We start from the raw sequence: 21,409 nt of genomic DNA on the forward strand, positions 1-21,409 counted from the left end.
AGAGAGAGTACACTCAGATCTAGAGCATAAAGATCTGTTAAGCATTAGGAGGATGACTCATTGTAGATCTCAGTCCATGACTTAACATTTAGGAAAAAAAAATCATACACTTAGTTAACTGAATGTGGAGATGAGAAGTTAAGAGAATCAACTTGAGAGGGTGATGAAGTTTAATGAGCTGATCTGTCTTCAATCTTTCTTTGAACCATGAATTAAACTTTAATCTCTTTTCACTAAAAATATCAACTGGGAAGAATATGTTTGAAATATTCTTGTCAACAAAAATATATCTTTTATGAGAAAAAATTTTTAAAGATTGAACTGATTTTTTTCTGGCAATTTAAAAAAATTCATTAAAAACGAATTCACCTCCAGGGAGGGCCTTGGCCTATGGTCCCTTCTCAAAGCCTTTTTTCTCTTTGTAAAGAAAACACACACTCTTATCACCTTCCCCATGTCATTTGTGAGCTGCAGATACATCATGACTGCTCTGAATGCTTATTCTTCAGAGCAGTCATGCTGTGCTGTGAATGTGAATGCAAAGAAAACAATTATACCTTTCAACTTTTCCTCCTCCCACTCACAAACCCACTCTACTAGTGTGAACTGATAAAGAAGAATGATTAAATATAAAGACATATTTTGTGTTAGTGTTTGGAAAGTTTGAGATGCTAAATTTAAGTTTTGCTTGCTTCCTTTGGTTGTACATTTACAGAGTTTTAAAAATTATTATTGTGTTTCATAGGATTTTCTTGAAGAGCTGAGGCATTAAATAATCCTGATGGGAAATCTGAATTTAGAAAACAGTTAAAAGCCAAACATTGATCTAAATGGGATATCTTTTATTTTTATTTTATTTTTTGATATCTTTTATTTTTAAAATGATTCTTTTGTGTACATTTAATTATATATCTTCCCTAGTGCATGTCTATTTGTATTTAGAAACATTTTATTTATAGATATGGTTTCAGGACTAATCCCAAAAAAGGCATTTGTGGTTCAGTATAGAAGGCAATGTGTTGGCATGGAAAGTATGTAATTCAGAGACAGGAAGTCTTGGCAGTGCTGTTTACCAATTCTTTAACCTTGGGCAAATGTCTGAGCAATTTTACTGATCTGTGAAGTGTAGAATAACAATAGCTAGCAGGCAGGCTATGATAAGAATAAGAGATAATGTTTTTGAAAATGCCTAGCATGGTGCATAGTATATGGAGGGGCTCAGTACCTACTATTCCTCAAAAGTAGAATTACTTAGAAGGCAAGATAAAGTTTTTTCTTAACTAGTTATTTTTTCTGTTAATCGGATTCACTGGGCCTTCACTTATAACGAAAAAAGAGTTCTAAGTTACTAGCAAAGAACTCACACAATTTAGAAACCAATCTTTCTTTCATTATATTTTGCTGGGAGTTAGAAAGGAGATTTTTTTTCAGAGCCTAGAAGATGGCCAGAGATTACAGCATCCTTTTGTACGAACTTCATCAAATCCTCTACAGCTGTCTCTCCAAAAATAGTTATTTAAAATATTAGAAAATTCTGGAGAATAGGAACACTTAAAATGATCTTAGAAACACAAATCTCTAATTTGGGAGTAGAAACAGCAAATCCAGAAAATATAAACAATGTAAAATATCATAGTCGAGAATAAAGAACTTACCCATAGGAGATATTGCTAAAAATTAAACACAAAAGGTTGATCAGAGGGAATTTTCTAACTCAAGTAAAGTCTCACTCCCAATAATACCCTTTTAGAGGAATGCAGAAGCAGCACCTTCAGGTCCTATAAAACCCTCTGTTTCATCCTCAGGAGTGCTGCTGACTAAAGCTCCACATCCTACTTCACAGAGCTGGTTTTCTTTAGGATGCCATTTGTTAATATATGGGATTGAATCCTAGGTAATATCTATTCTACCAAATTTCAAACTATTGCATTTCCTACTTTAATTGTTCTCTCACAAGTCAGTTTTTTTACCCACTGTCCTTTAGATCAGTTGAAAAAATGTATATTGTTGACCAATTTTCAAAATCATCACTTAGTGTCATCCTGACACTTATTTTTTCTGTCAATTTTAGGTGATTTTCTTTTTTTAGTGAAAATTCACCATTGCCAGATGATAGCACAAGGAAAATAGCCTCCCTTGTGATAAACTAGCTGGGTATACATACTACCAATAATCTTTGGCAGTCGATAACCAGAGTAATGAGACAAGATCATTATATTTTGTTCCAAAAGGGAAATAGAGAAGAAATTGAAGTATAATAACATCATTTCTTTAAGAAATATTGACTACTCTAAAGTAGAAGAATGTGAAATAAAAAAAAAATTGGGTAACAAAAACTGAAAGGTCCTAGACACAGAAATAGGTAAGGTCAAGAAATGATCCAAACTTACTGATTTTTCCAGAACTGTCCACTGAAAGAGACAAAGAAAAAAATATCAGTAGGTATTGGGTTTTCCCTTCTTCCCCAACCTGCACTCCTCTGCACTGGATGGATATCTATGTCATGAATAAGTTCCTTTTATTTAAATGTAGGGAACCTCCATTTTCTTTCCCTGTCCTCCTCTTGGCCTGTTGTAGTTTAGAAAGATCTTGTGATTAGCTATTTTATGAAAAGAGTTTTATTAAGATATATATTTGACATATAGCATTGTATAAATTTAAGGTATATGCAATATGTCAATTTGATACATTAGTATATTATAATGATTGCCATTGTAGAAATAATTAGAACCTCTGTCACATTACATAATAATCCTTTCTTGTGATTGGAATCATGAAGTTCTAGTGTCTAAGCAAGTTTGATGATTGTCCTACAATATTGTTGTCTATATTCATTATATTATGCATTAGATCTCTAGGACTTATTTACTACTTGTAAGTTTGTACCTTTGAATAGTGTCTTCTATCCCCCCACCCACAATCCCCTAGTAACCCCATTTTACTGTCATTTTTTAAAAATAAATTTAGCTCTTCTAGATTCCACATATAAATATTATACAGTACTTGTCTTCCTCTGTCAGACTTATTCATTCAGCCTTATATGTTCAAGGTCCATCTATGTTGTTGCAAATGGCAGGATGTTCTCCTTTCTCTTTGTCAAATAATATATCCTATGTGTGTGTGTGCGTATGCCTGTGTGTGTATCTCATATCCTTTTTATCCATTCATCCATTGGTATAGGCGGTTATTTTGTTTCTGTGCCTTGCAACTGTGAATAATGCTACAATGAACGTGAGAGTATATATATATATATATATATATATATATATATAAATGTGTGTATATATAAATGTGTATATATATATAAATGTGTGTATATATATATATACATATATATATATACACACACACACACACATATGCAGGACTCGATCTCAGGACCCCAGGATCACTACCTGAGCCAAAGGCAGATGCTCCACCACTGAGCCACCGAGACATCCTTATTTTTAATTTTTTTTGATAGGCCTCCATGTTGTTTTCCATAGCAGTTGAGCCACTTTACTTTCCCATTAACAGCATACAGTGGTTTGCTTTCTCCATATTCTTGCCAACACCCCTTGTGTTCTTGATCATAGCCATTTTAGCAGGTGTGAGGTGATATCTCATTGTGGTTTTGATTCCATTTCTCTTGATAATTAGTGATGTTGACCATTTTTTTCATCTGCCTGTTGAGCACTTGGATATCTTCTTTGGAAAAATATCTGTTTAGTTTCTCTGCCAATTTTGTAATCAGATTCTTTTTTGTTATGGAATTGTATGAGTTCTTTATATATTTTGGATATTAACTCATTATCTAATTAATAGTTTGCAAAAAAGTTTTTCCCATTCCATGGGTTTTCTTTTCCCTTTGTTGATTGTTTTTTTCATGTGCAGAAGCCTTTAAATTTGATGTAGTCTAACTTGTTGATATTTGTTTTTGCTGTTTGTGCTTTTGGTGTCCTGTTCAGAAAATCAATGCCAAGACCTACACTGAGGAGCTTCTTCTGTATGTTTTTTTTCCTAAGGCTTTTATGGTATCAGGTTTTAAGTTTAAGTCTGTGAACCATTTCAAGTTAATTTTTGTGAGTGGTGTAAGATAAGGATATAATTTTATTGTTCTTCAGGGTTTTTAAAGTTTTCATTTTAATTCCAGTTAGTTGACATACAGTGTTATATTAGTTCCAGGTATACAATATACTGATTTTTTAAAAAAGGTTTTATTTATTCATGAGAGACACATACAGAGAGAGAGAGGCAGAGGGCAACGCAAGCTCTATGCAGGGAGCCTGAGGTGGGACTCGATCCCAGGTCTCCAGGATCATGCCCTCGGCTGAAAGCAGCGCTAAACCAGCAGCTGAGCCACCTGGGGTGCCCCGATATACTGATTTTAATACTTCCATACAACACCCAGTGTTCATGATGGCAAGGGCACTCCTTAATCCCCATCATCTATTTCACCTGCCCTCCCACCCACCACCATCAGTTTGTTATCTATAATTAAGTCTGTTTCTTGGTTGGTCTCTCTTCCCCTCCTCTCCTTATTCTTTTTGGCTTTTGAATTCCACATATGAGTGAAATCATATGGCATTTATTTGTTTTTCTCTGACTGACTTATTTCACTTAGCCTTATATAACCTAGCTCCAGTCATGTCCTTGCAAATGGCAACATCTCATTCTTTTTTATGACTGAATAACATTCCATTGTGTATGTTTATACCACTTTCTTTATCCATTCATCAGTTGATGGACATATGGGCTGCTTCCATAATTTGGCTATTGTAAATAATGCTGCTATAGACACAGAGATGTACATATCTATTTGAATTAGTATTTTTGTATCTTTTGGGTAAATACCCAGTAATGCAATTGCTGGATCATAGCATAGTTTCTTTTTTTCCCTTTTTTGAGAAGCCTCCATACTGTTTTCCAAAGTTATCACACAAGTTTGCATTCCCACCAACAGTGCACAGTGTTCCTTTTTTCCCACATCTTCACCATTACCTGTTATTTCTTGTGTTGTTGATTTTAGGCAATTTGACAGGTGTGAGATGGTTTTGATTTGCATTTTTCTAAATTTTTTTTTATGATAGTCACAGAGAGAGAGAGAGAGAGAGGCAGAGACACAGGCAGAGGGAGAAGCAGGCTCCATGCACCGGAAGCCCGATGTGGGACTCGATCCCGGGTCTCCAGGATCGCGCCCTGGGCCAAAGGCAGGCGCCAAACCGCTGCGCCACCCAGGGATCCCGATTTGCATTTTTCTAACGATGAGTGATGATAAGTATCTTTTAATGTATCTTTTGGCCATCTGTAGGTCTTCTTTGGGAAAATATCTTTTCATATCTTCTGTCCATTTTTTATTTGGATTATTTGTTTTTGGGTTGTTAAGTTTTATAAATTCTTTATATATTTTTGATACTAATCCTTTATCAGATATATCACTTGCAAATCTTTTCTGCCATTCTGCAGGTTGCTTAGGTTTATTGATTGTTTCCTTTTCTGTGCAGAAGATTTTTATTTTGATGTAGTCCCAATAGTTTATGTTTGCTTTTATTTCCCTTGCCTCAGGAGACATAGCTAAAAAAATGTTGCTGCATTTGATGTCAAAGTGCTAAACCGCTTTGTGGTTTAAACTGCCTGTGTTTGCTTCTATGATTTTTATGGCTTAAGTTTCACATTTAGGACTTCAATCTATTTTGAATTTATTTTTATGTGTGGTTGTAAGACAGTGATCCAGTTTCATTCTTTTGCATATAACTGTCCAGTTTTCCCAACACCATTTATGGGAAACATTGTCTTTACTGTATTGGATGATATTCTTTCCTGCTTTGTCCAAGTTGATTTAACAATATTATTATATTATTACTTCTGGATTTTCTATTCTGTTCTATCCATCTGTGTGTCTATTTTTGTGCCTGTACCATACTGTCTTGATTCTTGCATCTTTGTAATATAACTTGAAATTGAGAATTGTGATACCTCCAGCTTTGCTTTTCTTTTTCAAGATTGATTCAGGGTCTTCTGTGGTTCCATACAAATGTTGATTGTTTGTTCTAGTGTGAAAAACACTTGTTATTTTATTTTTTTTTTTTTAAACACGGGGGAGTATCTTCTTTTTTTTTTTTTTTTTTTATTTATTTATGATAGTCACACAGTGAGAGAGAGAGAGGCAGAGACACAGGCAGAGGGAGAAGCAGGTTCCATGCACCGGGAGCCTGACGTGGGATTCGATCCCGGGTCTCCAGGATCGCGCCCTGGGCCAAAGGCAGGCGCCAAACCGCTGCGCCACCCAGGGATCCCAACACTTGTTATTTTAATAGGAATTGCATTAAATGTGCAGATTGCTTTGGGTAGTATAGACATTTTAACAAAGTTTTTCTTCCAATCCATGAGCGTGGAATGTCTTTCCATTTCTTTGTGTCTTCTCAATTTCTTTCATTGGTGTTTTATAGTTTTCAGAGTACAGGGCTTTTATCTTTCTGGTTAGGTTTATTCCTATGTATCTTATTATTTTGCATACAGTTGTAAATTGGATTACTTTATTAATTTCTCTTTCTACTGCTTCATTATTGGTCTATAGAAATACAATAGATTTCTGTACATTAATTTTGTATCCTATGACCTTACTGAATTCATTGATCAGTTCCTAACAGTTTGTGTGTGTGTGTGTGTGTGTGTGTGTGTGTGTATGGAGTATTTTGGGTTTTCCATATATACTATCATGTCATCTGCAAATACTGAAAGTGTTATTTCTTCCTTACCAATTTGGATGTCTTTTATTTCTTTTTGTTTTCTTATTTCTGTGGCTAGGACTTCCAGTACCATGTTGAATAATAGTGATGAGAGTGGACATCCTTGCCTTGTTCCTGAGGGTAAGGGAAAAGCTCACAGGTTTTCCTCATTGAGAATGATGTTAGCTGTGACTTTATTATGTTCACATAATATGGACTTTATTATGTTGAGGTATATTCCATCTAAACCTACTTTGTTGAGGGTTTTAATCATGAATGGAGTTGTACTTTGTCAGATGTTTTTTATCCATCTATTGAAATGTTCACATGGCTCTTATGCTTTCTCTTACTGATGTGATGCATCATGTGATTTATTTGTGAATATTGAACCATCCTTGCAACCCAGTAATAAATCCCACTTGATCACGGTGAATGATTTTTTATAGTGTATTGTTCAATTTGGCTTACTAGTATTTTATTGAGGACTTCTGTGTCTATGTTCATCAGAGATATTGGCCAGCAGTTCTCTTTTTTTTCATGGTGTCTTTTTTTTTTTTTAACTTTATTTGAAACAGAGTGAGAAAGTAAGAGAGATCACAGAGGGAGAGGGAGAAGCAGACTCTGCTGAGCAGAGAGCCTGACGAGGGACTTGATCACAGGACACTAAGATCATGAATTGAACTGAAGGCAGATAAACTTAACTGACTGAGCCACTCAGGTGCCCCTTACATGGTGTCTTTGGTTTTGTTTTCAGGGTAATGCTGGCCCCATGGAGTGAATGTGGAAGTTTTTCTTCCTTTTCTGTTTTTTGGAATAGCTTGAGAAATAAAGGTATTAACTCTTCTTTAAATGTTTGATAATTTTCCTGCAAAACCATCTGGCTTTTCATTTGTTGCTAGGTTTTCTTTTCTTTTCTTTTTTTAAAATTCTTTTTCTTTGCTGGTTATCAGTCTGTTCGAGTATTCTATTTCTTCCTGTTTTGGTTTTGGTAGGTTATTTGTTTGTAGGAATTTATTTATTTCTTCTAAGTTGTCCAATTTGTTGGCATATAGTTTTTCATGATATTCTCTTATAATTGTATTTCTGTGGTATTGGTTGTTATTTCTTCTCTCTTATTTGTGATTTTATTTATTTGAGTTCTTTTTCTTTTTTTAAAGTTGATAAGTCTGGCTAAAAGTTTATCCATTTTTATTAATTTTTTCTTTAAATTGTTTTTTTTTAATTTTATTTATTTATGATAGTCACAGAGAGAGAGATAGGCAGAGACACAGGCAGAGGGAGAAGCAGGCTCCATGCACCGGGAGCCCGATGTGGGATTCGATCCCGGATCTCCAGGATCACGCCCTGGGCCAAAGGCAGGCACCAAACCGCTGCGCCACCCAGGGATCCCTATTAATTTTTTCAAAGAAACGCTCCTCGTTCCATTTTTTTTTTAGTTTTTATATTATTTATTTATGCTCTAATCTTTATTATTTCCTTCCTTCTGCTGTTTTTGTTTTTCTTTTTCTAGCTCTGCTAGTTGTAAGATTAGATTTAGTTTTTTTCTCTTGCTTCTTGAGGTAGGCTGGTATTGCTATAAACTTCCCTCTTAGAACCACTTCTGTTGCATCTCAAAGGTTTTGAACCATTGTGTTTTCACTTTCATTTGTTTCCATGTACTTAAAATTTTTTTCTTTTAATTTCTGGCTGACCCATTTCTTGTTTAGTGTCATATTTAACCTCTATGTATTTGTGGTCTTTCCATATATATATATTTTTTGTGGTTGACCTTTAGTTTCATAGCATTGTGATCAGAAAAGATGCATGGTATGACTTTGATCTTCTTGAATTTGTTGAGGCTTATTTTATGGGTTAATAACGTGATCTATTCTGGAGAATGTTCCATGTGCACTTGAAAAGAATGTGTATTCCGCTGTTTTAGAATGGAGTGTTCTAAGTGTACTTGTTAAATGTATTAGTTCCAGTGTGTCATTCAAAGCCATTCTTTCCTTGTGGATTTTCTCTGCAGATCATCTGTCCATTGCTATTAAGTGAGGTGTTAAAATTCCCTAGTATTATTGTTGCTCTGCATGTTTGTATTTTGTTTTCCTAGCACCATTTATTAAAAAGATTATCCTTTCTCCATTGAGTGTTTTTGGCTCTCCTTGAATATTAGTTGACTGCATATGGGGGGTTTAGTTTTGGCCTATTCTGTCTATTGGTCCATATGCCTATTTTCTTATCAGTACTGTATTGTTTTTATTATTATACCTTTATAGTACAGTTTAAAATCAGGAATTGTGATGCCTCTAGCTTTTCTCTCCACACTTTTAGATTGTTTTGGCTATTCGGGGTTTTTTGGTGTTACCATCCAAATTTTAGAACTAGAATAGAATTTTAGAATAGACAAAATGTCTATTTCTGTGAAAAGTTATTGGTATTTTAGTTGGCCTTTCACTGAATCTATATACAGCTTTGGGTAGTATGGGCCAGCCCATGAACACAGGATGTTTTTTCATTTGTTTTTACCTTTTTACATTTCTTTCATCAAAGTCTTGTAGTTTTGTTGTACAGATCTTTCATTTCCTTGGTTAAATTAATTCCTAGGTATTTTATTGTTTCTGATGTGTTATGAATGGGATGGTTTTCTTTATTTCTCTTTCAGATATTTCATTAGTAGTGTGCAGAAATGCATGCTGATTTTATATCCTGCAGCTTTATTGAAGTGGCTGATTAGTTCCAACAGTTTTTAGCTTCAGTCTTTGGGATTTTCTCTATACGAGATCAGGTCATCTGCAAATAGTGACAATTTTACTTGTTCTTTTGCAATTTGGATACCTTTTATTTCTTTAACTCATTAAATTGATGTGGCCAGGACTTTTAGTACTATTATTAAATAAGAATAGTGAAGGTGGGCATCATTGTCTTATTTCTGATCTTAAGAGGAAAAGCACCCAGTTTTTCACTTTTGAGTGTAATCTTAGCTGTAGGTTTGTCATATGTAGCCTCAATTATGTTAAGGTATATTCTTTGTATACCCAATTCATGCAAGGTTTTGATCATGAAAGGATGTTATGTTTTGTCAAGTGTTTTTCCCACACCTATTGAGATCATATTCTTTTATCTCTCATTCTATGAAAATGATGTATTAAATTTGTTGATTTGTGTATGTTGAACCAGACACACATTCCAGGTAAAATCTCACTTGGTTGTGGTATATAATCATTTTAGTGTGCTCTTAAATTCAGTTTGATAATGTTCTGTTCAGAATTTTTGCATGTATGTCAATCAGGGATATTGGTCTGAGTTTTATTTTCTTGTAGTGTTCTTATTTGGCTTTGTTATGAGGGTAATGCTGGCCTTATACAATGAGTCCAAAATGTTCCCTCCTCTTCAAGTTTTGGGAAGAATTTGTGAGGAATGGTGTTAATTCTTTAAATATTTGGTGTCTACATTTAAAGTGAAACCATCTGATCCTGGGGTTTTCTGTGTTGGGAGGTTTTTGATTATTAATTCAGTCTCTAAACTTGTCATTAGTCTATGCAGATTTTCTTTTTCTTTCTTTCTTTTTCTTTTTTTGCCTGATTCTGTCTTTGTAGGTTGTATGATTCTAGAAATTTTTTCCATTTCTTTTACATAATTTGTTGGCAAATAATTGTTTATAGTAGTCTCTTAATGATCCTATGTATTTCTGTAGTGTTCATTTTAATGTCTCTTCTTTCATTTTTAGTTTTATTTATTTGAATTTTCTTTTTTGCTTAGTTATTCCAGCTAAAGATTTGTCAGTTTTTTAATCATTTCAAAAACCATTTCTTAGTTTTGTTGATTCTGTGTATTGTTTTTCTGGTCTCTATTTCATGTATTTCCACTTTGATCTTTATTATTTCCTTTCTTCTGCTAACTTTGGACTTACTTTGTTCTTTTCCTAATTTCTTGTGGTATAAAGTTAGGTCGTTTATTTGAGGTCTTTCTAATTTGTTAAAATATGCATTTTTGCTACAGATTTTTCTCTCATCATTGCTTTTTCCACATCCCATAAGTTCTGGTATATTGCATTTTCGCTTCAATTTGTTTCCTAATAATTTTTTGTTTCCCCTTGATTTCTTCTCTGACCTGTTGGTTGTTCAGAAGTGAGTTTAATTACCACATAGTTATAGATTTTCCAGATTTCCTTTTTTTTATTTCTAGTTTTATACCATTTACATTAGAAGACATTATTTTAAATATATATATATTTTTAATTTTATTTATTTATGATAGTCACAGAGAGAGAGAGAGGCAGAGACACAGGCAGAGGGAGAAGAAGGCTCCATGAACCGGGAGCCCAACGTGGGATTCGATCCCGGGTCTCCAGGATCGCGCCCTGGGCCAGAGGCAGGCGCCAAACCGCTGCGCCACCCAGGGATCCCTAGAAGACATTATTGATGTGATTTTAGTCTTCTGAAATTTGCCAAGATTTATTTTGTGTCCTATCATATGATCTATCTTGAGAATGTTCCATGAGCACTTGCAAAGATTGTATTCTGCTGCTGTTGAGTGAAATGTTCTGTGCTTTCTAAGTCCATTTAGCATAAAGTATGGTTCAAATCCAATGTTCCCTTGTTGATCTCTATCTCAATAATCTATCCATTGCTGATGGTATTGAACTACCCTACTTTTATTGTATTCCTATCTATTTCTCCCTTCAGATCTGTTAGTATTTGCTTAATATATTTAGGCATTCTAGTGTTGGGAGTGTATACATTTATGACTGTTATATTTTCTTGATGTATTGCCCATTTTATCATATTTGTATAATGACTTTCGTCTTTGTGACTGCCTTTGACTTAAAGTCTGTTTTGTCTGATCTAAGCATAGCTATCTCCACTTTCTTTTGGTTTCCATTTGCCTGGAATATCTTTTTCCATCTCTTCACATTGAGCCTATGTGTGTCTTTAGAGCTGAAATAAGTCTCCTTGTGGACAACATATGGTTGGGTTTAGTTTTTGTATACATTCAGCTACTCTCTGCTTTTTATTGCTGAATTTAATCCATTTACATTTATATGTAAGACTTACTACTGCCGTCTTATTGGAAGCTGCCTCCTTCTTCTTTCTTCATTTTTCTTTTCTCTTTTCTTCTTCTTCTTCTTCTTTTTCTTCTTCTTCTTCTTCTTCTTCTTCTTCTTCTTCTTCTTTTCTTTTCTTCTTCTTCTTCTTCTTCTTCTTCTTCTTCTTCTTCTTCTTCTTCTTCTTCTTCTTTTCTTCTTCTTCTTCTTCTTCACCTTCTTCCTCTTTGCCTTCTTTTGGTATCTCCAATCTTTCCCCATATGTTTCTGTCCAACTTTGTAAATTGGTGGCTTACCATGATGATATGCTCAGTCTCTCCATTTTTATTTTTTGCAAATCTACTCTAGATTTTTGCTTTGTTGTTACTATAAGGCTTACATGAAACATCTCATTAATACAACAATCCATTTTATGCTAATGACAACTTATTTTCATTTGCCTTGAAAGACTCTACTCTTTTATTTATTTGAGGGATAGCAAGAAAGCAAGTGTGGCTGGAACAAAATAAAAAAATATAAGATGAAGGAAAGCTATTAGAGAATTACGGGGCATAGATCTTTCAGGACCTTCTTTTGAGAGGTGCTGTAGTGACTTTGAATCAAGAAAGATGGAGAGTTATTAGTAGATCATAGGTAGAAAGATGGCCTGAATCTTAAAATGATCCCTGCGGCTGCTGTATTGGGATTGACTGGAAGGCTAGGGTGAAATCAGAGGAATCAGAGATATGAAAGTAACTTGGATAACAGTGAGAATCCTAAAGGTAGTGAGAAGTACCAGATTATTATTTAATACTGAGGGATCTGCTGTCCTACTATAACACTGTATCTTGCTAGGAGTCTTGAATGGTACCTTAGAAGAATTAGGGAAATAAGGATAGAGAAGAACTGTGTTTCTGATCCCAAAACACTACCACTAATATACTTTCTTATTTCAATTTTCATGAATACCTCAAGTAGCTACTAGTAAATTTCCAATCCATTTCTTGTGCTTTAGTTTCTTTTAGGGCAAATGCAGGCCAATTTTGCTATAGAACACTGGATAATAAATATTTTAAGCTTTATAAGCCATAAGATCACTGTCATAACTACTCAACTTTGCTGTTGTGGCACAAAAGTATTCATAGACAATATGTAAAAGAAAACAAAAAAGGATGTGTCCCAATAAAACATTACTTGTAGACAATGAAACTTAGATTTCATATCATTTTCACATGTCATAAAATACTATTCTTATTTCTTGTGTTGTGGGTTGTTGATTTGAGGTATTCTTGGTATATTCCTTTTATCATTATGTAATGTCCCTTCTTGCTTCTGGCAAATTTTTGCTCTAAGATCTACTTTATGTGATGTTAATATAGCTACTTTTTTTAAAAAAATAATGCTCTCATAGTATATATTTTCTATAATTTTCTTTTTATTGCTGAATTTGAAGTAAGTTCCTTAATGATAGTGTATAGTTGGGTCATTGTTAAATTTTGTATTGATTTTTTTAAGTTTTATTTAAAATCCAGATAGTTAATGTACAGTATAATATTGGTTTCAGGTGTACAATTTAGAGATCCTACACTTCCACACATCACCCAGTACTCTTCACAACAAATGCACTCCTTAATCCCTCTCATCACTGATTTAACTCATTCTCCCACCCACTTCCCTTCTGGTAATCATCAGTTCGTTCTCTATATGTAAGAATCTGTTTCTTGGTTTGTGTCTTTCTTTTTTCCCCTTTACTCATTTGTTTTGTTTCTTAAAGTCCACATATAAGTGAAATCATATGGTATTTGTGTTTCTCTGACTGACTTATTTTGCTTAGCATAATACTCTCTAGCTCCATCTACATCCTTGCAAATAACAAGATTTCATTCATTTTTATGACAGTAATATTCCATTGTGTGTGTGTATGTACTCCATGTATTAGCTTCTAGGCTCATTCATGGTGTTGCAAATGGTATGATCACATCCTTTTTGTGGATGTATAAGATTACATATTTATTATATATGTATGTCATATATGTAAATTTATAATTTTTCTTATTCATTTCTTTATCGATGGATACTTAAGTTGCTTCTATATCTCGGCTGTTGTAAATAATGCTTCAATAAACATAATGCATATATCTTTTCAAATTAATGTTTTTGTTTTCTTTGGGTAAATTATTGTATCATATGGTATTTCTTTTCTTTTTTTTATTTTTTGAAGAACCTCTATTCTGTTTTCTGCTGGAAAACAATTTACATTCTCACCAACAGTGCACCAGAGTTCCTTTTTTCCCACATCCTCAACACTTATTTTTTCTTGTGTTTTTGATTTTAGCCATTCTGAAAAGTATGAGGTGATATCTCATTGTGGTTTTGATTTGTTTCCTTGATAATTAGTAGCATTGAGCATCTTTTCATGTATCTGTTGGTCATGTATATGTCTTCTTTGGGAAAATATCTAGTCAAATCTTCTGCCCTTTTTAAAATCAGATTGTTTGTTTGCAGGAGTTCTTAATTTTAATGAAGTCCAATTCATCAATTATTTCTTTCATGAATCATGCCCTTAGTGTTATCTCTAAAAAGTCATTACCAGTACTTGCTTTTGTAGCACATATACTAAAACATCATTACCATAAATAAAAAGTCATTTAGCTTTTCTCTGATGCTATCTTCTAGTAGAGTTATAGTTTTGAGTTTTATATTTAGGTCCACGATTCATTTTGAGTTAATTTTTGTGAAGCATGTAAGATACGGGAGAAGATTTTTTTTTAATGGATGTCCAGTTGTTCTAACATTATTTGTTGAAAATAATATCTTTGCTCCATTGTATTACCTTTGCTCCTTTGTCAGAGATTAGTTGACTATATTTATGTGGACTGAGCGGTTTGTTCTGTTCTACTGATTTGTCTCTTTGCCTACCAATACTACACTATCTGGATTACTGACACTTTATAGGCAAGTCTTGAGGGTGAGTAGTGTCAGTCCTGCAACTTTTTTCTCCTTCAATATTGTATTGGGTATTCTGGGTCTTTGGCTTCTTCATATAAATTTTAGAACTAATTTGTCAATATCCACAAAATATCTTACTGGGATTTTGATAGCATTGCATTTAATCTAGAGATAAATTTGGGAAGAATTGACATTTTGATAATATTGAGTATTCCTATTCATGAACATGGAATATCTTTATATTTATTTGGTTCCTGTTTGGTTTTATTTATTAGAGTTTTGTTAGTCTTTGTTTTTAAATTGGTGCATTTAGAATAACAGTTTTTTGTTGTTTGTTTTTATGGAAATGCAAATTTTCATAGTTCACTTGAAAGGTATGAAAGGCATCTCAAGGGATCCCTGGGTGGCGCAGCGGTTTAGCACCTGCCTTTGGCCCAGGGCGCGATCCTGGAGACTCAGGATCGAATCCCACGTCGGGCTGCCGGTACATGGAGCCTGCTTCTCCCTCTGCCTGTGTCTCTGCCTCTCTCTCTCTCTCTCTCTGTGTGACTATCATAAATAAATAAAAAAAAATAAATAAAATGAAGAGGTGATTTAAAAAAAAAATGAAAGGCATCTCAATTGAGTCTTTCTAGGAGAAGTCAGAAAAGGCTTTCAAAGTACTGTTCCTAACCCTTTTCTCTGAACAGCAGTGGTGGTTCAGGTTTAGATGTGATAAATTTTATGAAGGAGAGGACAAAGATCAGCCTTTCTTTTTTATATTCAACTCTATTTTAGTTAGTGTTTTCTTTGTTTGCATGTGCAGAATCTGTCCTTGTAATACTCTCACTAATACTCATATCTTTTCATTATATGCTTTCCACCTTTTATCTTTTGGAATTTTGTTTTGTGACTGTAGAGCTTCAGACTGAAATATAAATTTCATAGTGTGTTATTTCCAAGGTTTCCTGTAATCTGATCCTATGATATTTTATCAACATTGTTTTCCTTTGTTTCTCTTCTGTAACTTAATACTGTAACCAAATGAACAATTTTTTTTCCTTTGCCCTTACTCTTCTGTGGGCCTCTGATATACCATCTCCTTACCCCAAAACTATTTGTAAATGAAAGAAGTACTAGAAAAATGTGGAGGAGAGGAGATGGAAAATAATCTCTCAGTGTTCAGAGTGGCCAGATAATTGAAAGTATCAGTGCAAATAAATAACCCTGGTTGTTACAGAGGAAACTGAGAAACACAAGTGGAACTTACCAGCTGCTACTGGACCAATTACTAAAAAAGAAAATAGAATATATTATTATTTTTAAAAATTTTGTACTCAGTTCCTATTGAAAATCTACTTGGAACACTGGAAAAGGGACTTTTGGGAAACAAATCTTATATGAATATGCTATACCTTATTAATTGAATATTAACTACACTTTAATAACCTAAATATCCAGGCCATTTTGGAAGGCCTGTTGGATGGGTTATAAGAGTAAAGCTTACTTTTCCTAATGAAATAATTATTTTAACATTCTTAACCATACCAAGAGTCACAATCTTGCAGGAAACTGGTTACCAGTTAAAGATTACTAACTTAAGTTCCTTCTTCATTTTTCTTTTCTGTTTTTCAGCATTCTATCTCCCTTTCAAACCTCTATCACCATGTCAGTTCTCATCATATTTCTTTTTGCAGTACAGAAAGTTTATTTGTAACTATCAATTTAAGAAGTGTTGTCATGATAATTTTTTCTGTGTTTCTTTTTGATAATCTCTGAGATTTAATCAAGATGCTAAATCTAGCCTAAGAAGTAGCATAAGTAAGACATGTAACCCATGTAAGATGATAGTTCTTGCATGTCTTTCAAGGATGGGGAGTAGGGTAGAGTGAGGATCAGTTATAATAGCAAATGAGAAATCCCAAAAGCTTCAATCTCCTGGTCCTCTTTAATAATCCTAAATCTTTCATTGGTAGTTATCTTTATTTGGAGTAAGCAAAGTAGAATTGAGGTTAGCCCCTCTTCCTTTTCTTATCAATTTTTATGAGAACTTAAAACTCTTCAGGAGCTAGCAATGATTATTCAGATTTCACTCATTTTACTTTTCTTCCCACTTCAATCTCTTATCTCATTATGTCTTTGTTCTATTATTCACTTTCCAGGTTTTTTTTTTTTAAATATCTGAGCTAAGTTCATTACTTTCAGAAATTTGTTCTATTTTTTCATGAAAAGTCCATATTATGCCTGTCCTCTTTATCCTTTGCATCAATATATTTTTCATTTAAAATCAGTAATTTTAGGAAATGCAGAAAAATCTGAGAGTGAAGAGATGGGAAAATATGCCACTTAAGTTGCATTAACAGAAGTGATTACAGCCCATGAGATTTCATGCCCATGAAAGCATGAAACCTGAACCCTATGGGAGTCCACAGGATACTAGAATTGCCAAGAAACAGTATTGATAAGTTAGGGGGAAAAACAAAACAAAACAAAACTTTAATCACCTAACACAAAATTTAAGCTTGTAAAAATTCAGTTACTAATCATATTCTTTATAGCAGAAATGGGAAAGAATTCCTGAAACAATATTCCTTTCTAAGAAGGAAGCTGCAAAGAAATATGATAAATCAACTCCTCTATTATTTTGTCCAGTAACCTTGGGCAAAGGGCAAGGCTGGAGGCATTAATATACCCCCAACTTTATATAAACTGCAGGCAACAGAGTGGTGGGGGATGGTGTGCAATAATAATTATTGTTGTTATTAAGAGTTATTAATGTGTAGATATTAGTTTCCAGTTAGTATATCAAATATTATTTCACACAATTATTATTGATAAGTATTATTTATGAATTTTGAGCTAATAGTGACTTATGACTTATTACAATAGAGATTTATTCTTTGCTCGTCAGTTATTTAGAAAAGAGTTGAAATACAGTTACTAGGAGAAAATGGCTGCCCTTTGTATATGAGGCACAGGGAATATGGAAAGCTGCTGAAAGGCAGCTGCTGAGTTTATATAGAAAATCTCATCCAAGTCAAAGTCATACTTCCACTGGGGTCTTGAACAGAATTTGTCTTAATTCTAGTGCTCTTAATTATTGTAAGAATGAACAAATTTATATAATCTGGTAAAAAATACCCATCTCTCTCACAACACTTAAAGTGAATGCACTAGCTTATGTCAACTTCAAAGTTCTGACTGCCAAAGAAAGGATTGAATTACTAGAGGTACTTCAGAATCATGTATCAAAAACATAAAAATAGACAGCATAGGGAATATAGCCAATGGTATTGTGTGGTGACAGATGGTAGCTACACTTGTGGTGAGCATAGCATAATGTACAGAGCTGTCCCATCCACTTTGTTATATACCTGAAATACCTGTACACACCATTGTGTGTCAACTGTACTTTAATTAAAAAAAAAAGAAAAGAAAAGAAACAAAACAGACAAGTAGATCTTCTCTGGAAAGATTACTTTAAATGAGTAACTACTATGGTCTTTCTAATTGAGTTGGTGAAGTCATAATCCTTTAGTAACTAGGATATGAAAAATTAATTGTTTTATGTGGTATTGATCAGGATGGGGAAATATACACAGTTCTTAGGAAATTGGGGAAAATTCCATATTCATAGATAATTTTTGAAAAAGTATTTCTCTTGGAAATCATCCACTTGAAAAGTATGCAAAAGTAGACCCTTTGAAGCCTAGTAGGAGGAAGGAATCAGATGTTGCCTGAATTGAATTTAGCTCTCCCAATTATCATGCCCTTTCTCTTTTGGCTGAGTTCTGATTTCTCTGCTCTTTCTCACTCTTCATTTTTAGATTTCTCTGGTGGCTTGATTTGTTGATAAAATATTTAAACTGTCACCAGTGTTTGTTTTCCTTTATTTCATTTTTTTTAACAGTAGAGGTTTAGGCTTTCCACTGGTTTATACATAAATAAATCAATTGTTCCAGTAATATGGAATAAGGACAATGAAAACATCACATTTAGAGAAGATAGTAGAGATAACACAAATTCAAGTTTTAGAGAAATTACTTTACCCAAAGCCACATGTTTGGTTAAGTGTTCTGGCTGGAATTTGAACCTAGGTCCATCTGATTCCTTTATTATCCACTGCAATATATTACCTTAGCATTTTTTACAAATTAATACATGCAATTGGTTTTATTATTTAGAGTTATTCCTTAGAGCATATGTCTTGAAATGGAATTATGAGTTAAGATACTGTATTTCATTGTATCTTGCAACATATTTCAAGTGTGCTTTCCAAAAGGAAATTTCCAAATTTACATAAATTTAAATGGGATCAATGATGTATAAATGTATAATTTTTACCAAAGCATTGCTGACATTACTTATCATATTTAAATTTTTCTTTTTATTAGGTGAAAAATACTATTTCAGGGTCTTAATTTTTTATCATTTATTTATCTATTTACCTAGGCATTGGGCATATTATAGTTTCTAAATTCATCTGTCATTTAAAGAGGTATTAGATAATGGGGAGGTAAAGGGGGTTGAAAATATCAATGTGGAATCCTTTACTTCAGGGAAATTTTTCTAAAGAACACTGGAATTAAGAAATAGATGAATAATAACTTACCAATAGGTACTGGAGTAACTGGCAGAACAACATGAAATAAAAATATATTAACAGAGTTTTTGTATAAAAAATAGTTTCCTTCTTACTTTTTCCAACGTATTAGTAAAGAGATCTTTGGAGGACCCTAAACCTCCCCAAATAAAAACATCCATGATGAAATAAGAGGGATTAGCATTTCTTTTGTGGTACAAAAGTAGTTTCAGTCTGATGTAACTGGGTTCCTTATATTTCAATTTAGTACAAAGGCAGAGTAGGCTAGAACTTAAGTGCTTATGCCATTGTTTTTCTTTCTCATCTGTTATGGTGGATTTAAATCCTGCAGAGAACTTTTAAACAATAGCAAATTTAAATGCTGATTGCAGTTATTTTCTTTCCTGTCCTTACACCTAAGATTTATCCTCTTTTATTGGTACCTCCACATTTGTGATATCCCACCCTATATATCTTTTCCTATTAGCTGTATGGCAAATTTTATTTGTCATTAAAAGCTATTTGAAATTGTTTTTAGAAAACAAAATGCTTCTTTTATACTTATTCTCTTAGTGAAATGTTTATTCTTTGTTGAGTAATTAACAACCCAGCAAGTTGCCAAGAGGGAGAGGAAATATTTATAAATACAAGCATTGAATGGAATTGGTCAGTTAGGAAAATTATCTCCTTACTTTGGGATCCCAATTTGTACCAGATTTATGAAAAGAGAAGAAACTTACTGATAGGTACTGCTACATGGGCTAAAATCCAAACACAAATTATTAGTATAGGTTGACACTGATAACAAAATTGACATTGACAATAGTCTTATTGCTACTGTTTGCAGATAGGAATTTCTAGAATGAAAAGGGAAAGCAAGCTCTGAACCTTTGACATGAGTTACTTTGTCTCTCTTTTCCAATAGTAACACAGTCATTTTGAAAAAGTGGCAAAGAAGTGTCATTTTCCTTTTATCATGCAGTTTCTTTCAGAAATTGAAATACCACAGAGCTGGAAAAGCCTCATTTCCTACAAATTTTGCTTCCATTTTCATTCTACTCCCTTCTCTTATTGCTTATGTGTTTTCCCACTTTTCTCTGTCATTTCTACTTTATATTTAGTTGAAAATGTTTTTTGTTGATATCAGTAGAGCCAATCCAAATAGATTGAATGTTAAGGTCTTTCATATTCAGAAAAGGATTTAACTAGTGGAGCCAACCCCAGAATTGATGAATAAGATATAGAACTTACCTGGCTCTTCTTGTTTTACTGCAAAAAAGAAATCACATAAGTGAGTGAAAGATTTCTGGATGAACAGCAGAGTTACTTCTCAAACTTTATGCTAGAAGTTTTAGAAATAGGACTTCGAGGGACCACCAAATTCTGTATTTAGAATCAGTTCAATATGATGTGAGAATATCTTCAGATTGTTCTGCTAATGCCCTCTTAATTTGAGTGCCTTTTTGGAAAGAAAGGTTAAGAGTGGAATCATTGGGAGATGCTATTTCTTCCTTCTAGTTTCTCTAATTCAAACTGTTCATTGACTGGTAAGATTTTTAAGTCACTTATATTTTGTTTTCTTATTGTTATTCCTCTCTTCCCATGACTTCTTTGAAATGATGGCATTGGTTTATCAGGACCATTAATATGACTCTTGCTTTGCTAATTACCATTCATTATGTCAATTTGGGAAAGTTTTCTCTTTTCCCTATAAACATACTTGTCTTAGGGCTGGATGACCATATGTCTCACCATTTGACTGGGATGGAGGCACTGATGGACCTTTAGAGTCTGGATTTGAATTCCAGCCTCTGTTGCTCATAATTGTGGGATCATGGGCAAGTTACCTAGTCTCACTATCTCATTCTCTTTGTAATAACAATAACAATACTTATCTGATATAATGTATATGCATATATAAAGCCCTGAGTACAGTGCCTGGCACACTGTAATTACCAAATAAATTTTATTTGGTACCATATTAAGTACCAATTAGTTTCAATTATAGCCTTCAAATGAACATTAATAGTTGAATATGGAACAAACTACTGGAAATAGGAATAGAGAAACAAAAAATTAGAAGATGAGGAATGCTTACAATATTGATGAAGCACAAAGTCAGAAATATAACTCTTAAATCTTGATACATTCACATTAAAACAGAGCACAAAAGGGCCTCTAGATACC

General features: G+C 33.5%; 1 protein-coding gene across 1 annotated transcript in view; it reads right to left on the reverse strand.

The window, feature by feature from the left end:
* Positions 1–21,044, reverse strand: part of TSBP1 (testis expressed basic protein 1) — a 29,033-nt gene extending 7,989 nt beyond the window's left edge. The window contains 7 exon segments of the mRNA XM_055330331.1: positions 1,656–1,670; positions 2,391–2,411; positions 15,911–15,931; positions 19,253–19,270; positions 19,963–19,983; positions 20,474–20,491; positions 20,975–21,044. Of these exon segments, the coding sequence (XP_055186306.1) occupies positions 1,656–1,670; positions 2,391–2,411; positions 15,911–15,931; positions 19,253–19,270; positions 19,963–19,983; positions 20,474–20,491; positions 20,975–21,044 (184 nt within the window).
* Positions 21,045–21,409: the final 365 nt, after the last annotated feature.

Source organism: Nyctereutes procyonoides, unplaced genomic scaffold (assembly GCF_905146905.1).
Source record: "Nyctereutes procyonoides isolate TBG_1078 unplaced genomic scaffold, NYPRO_anot_genome, whole genome shotgun sequence".
NCBI classification, from domain to species: Eukaryota; Metazoa; Chordata; class Mammalia; order Carnivora; family Canidae; genus Nyctereutes; species Nyctereutes procyonoides.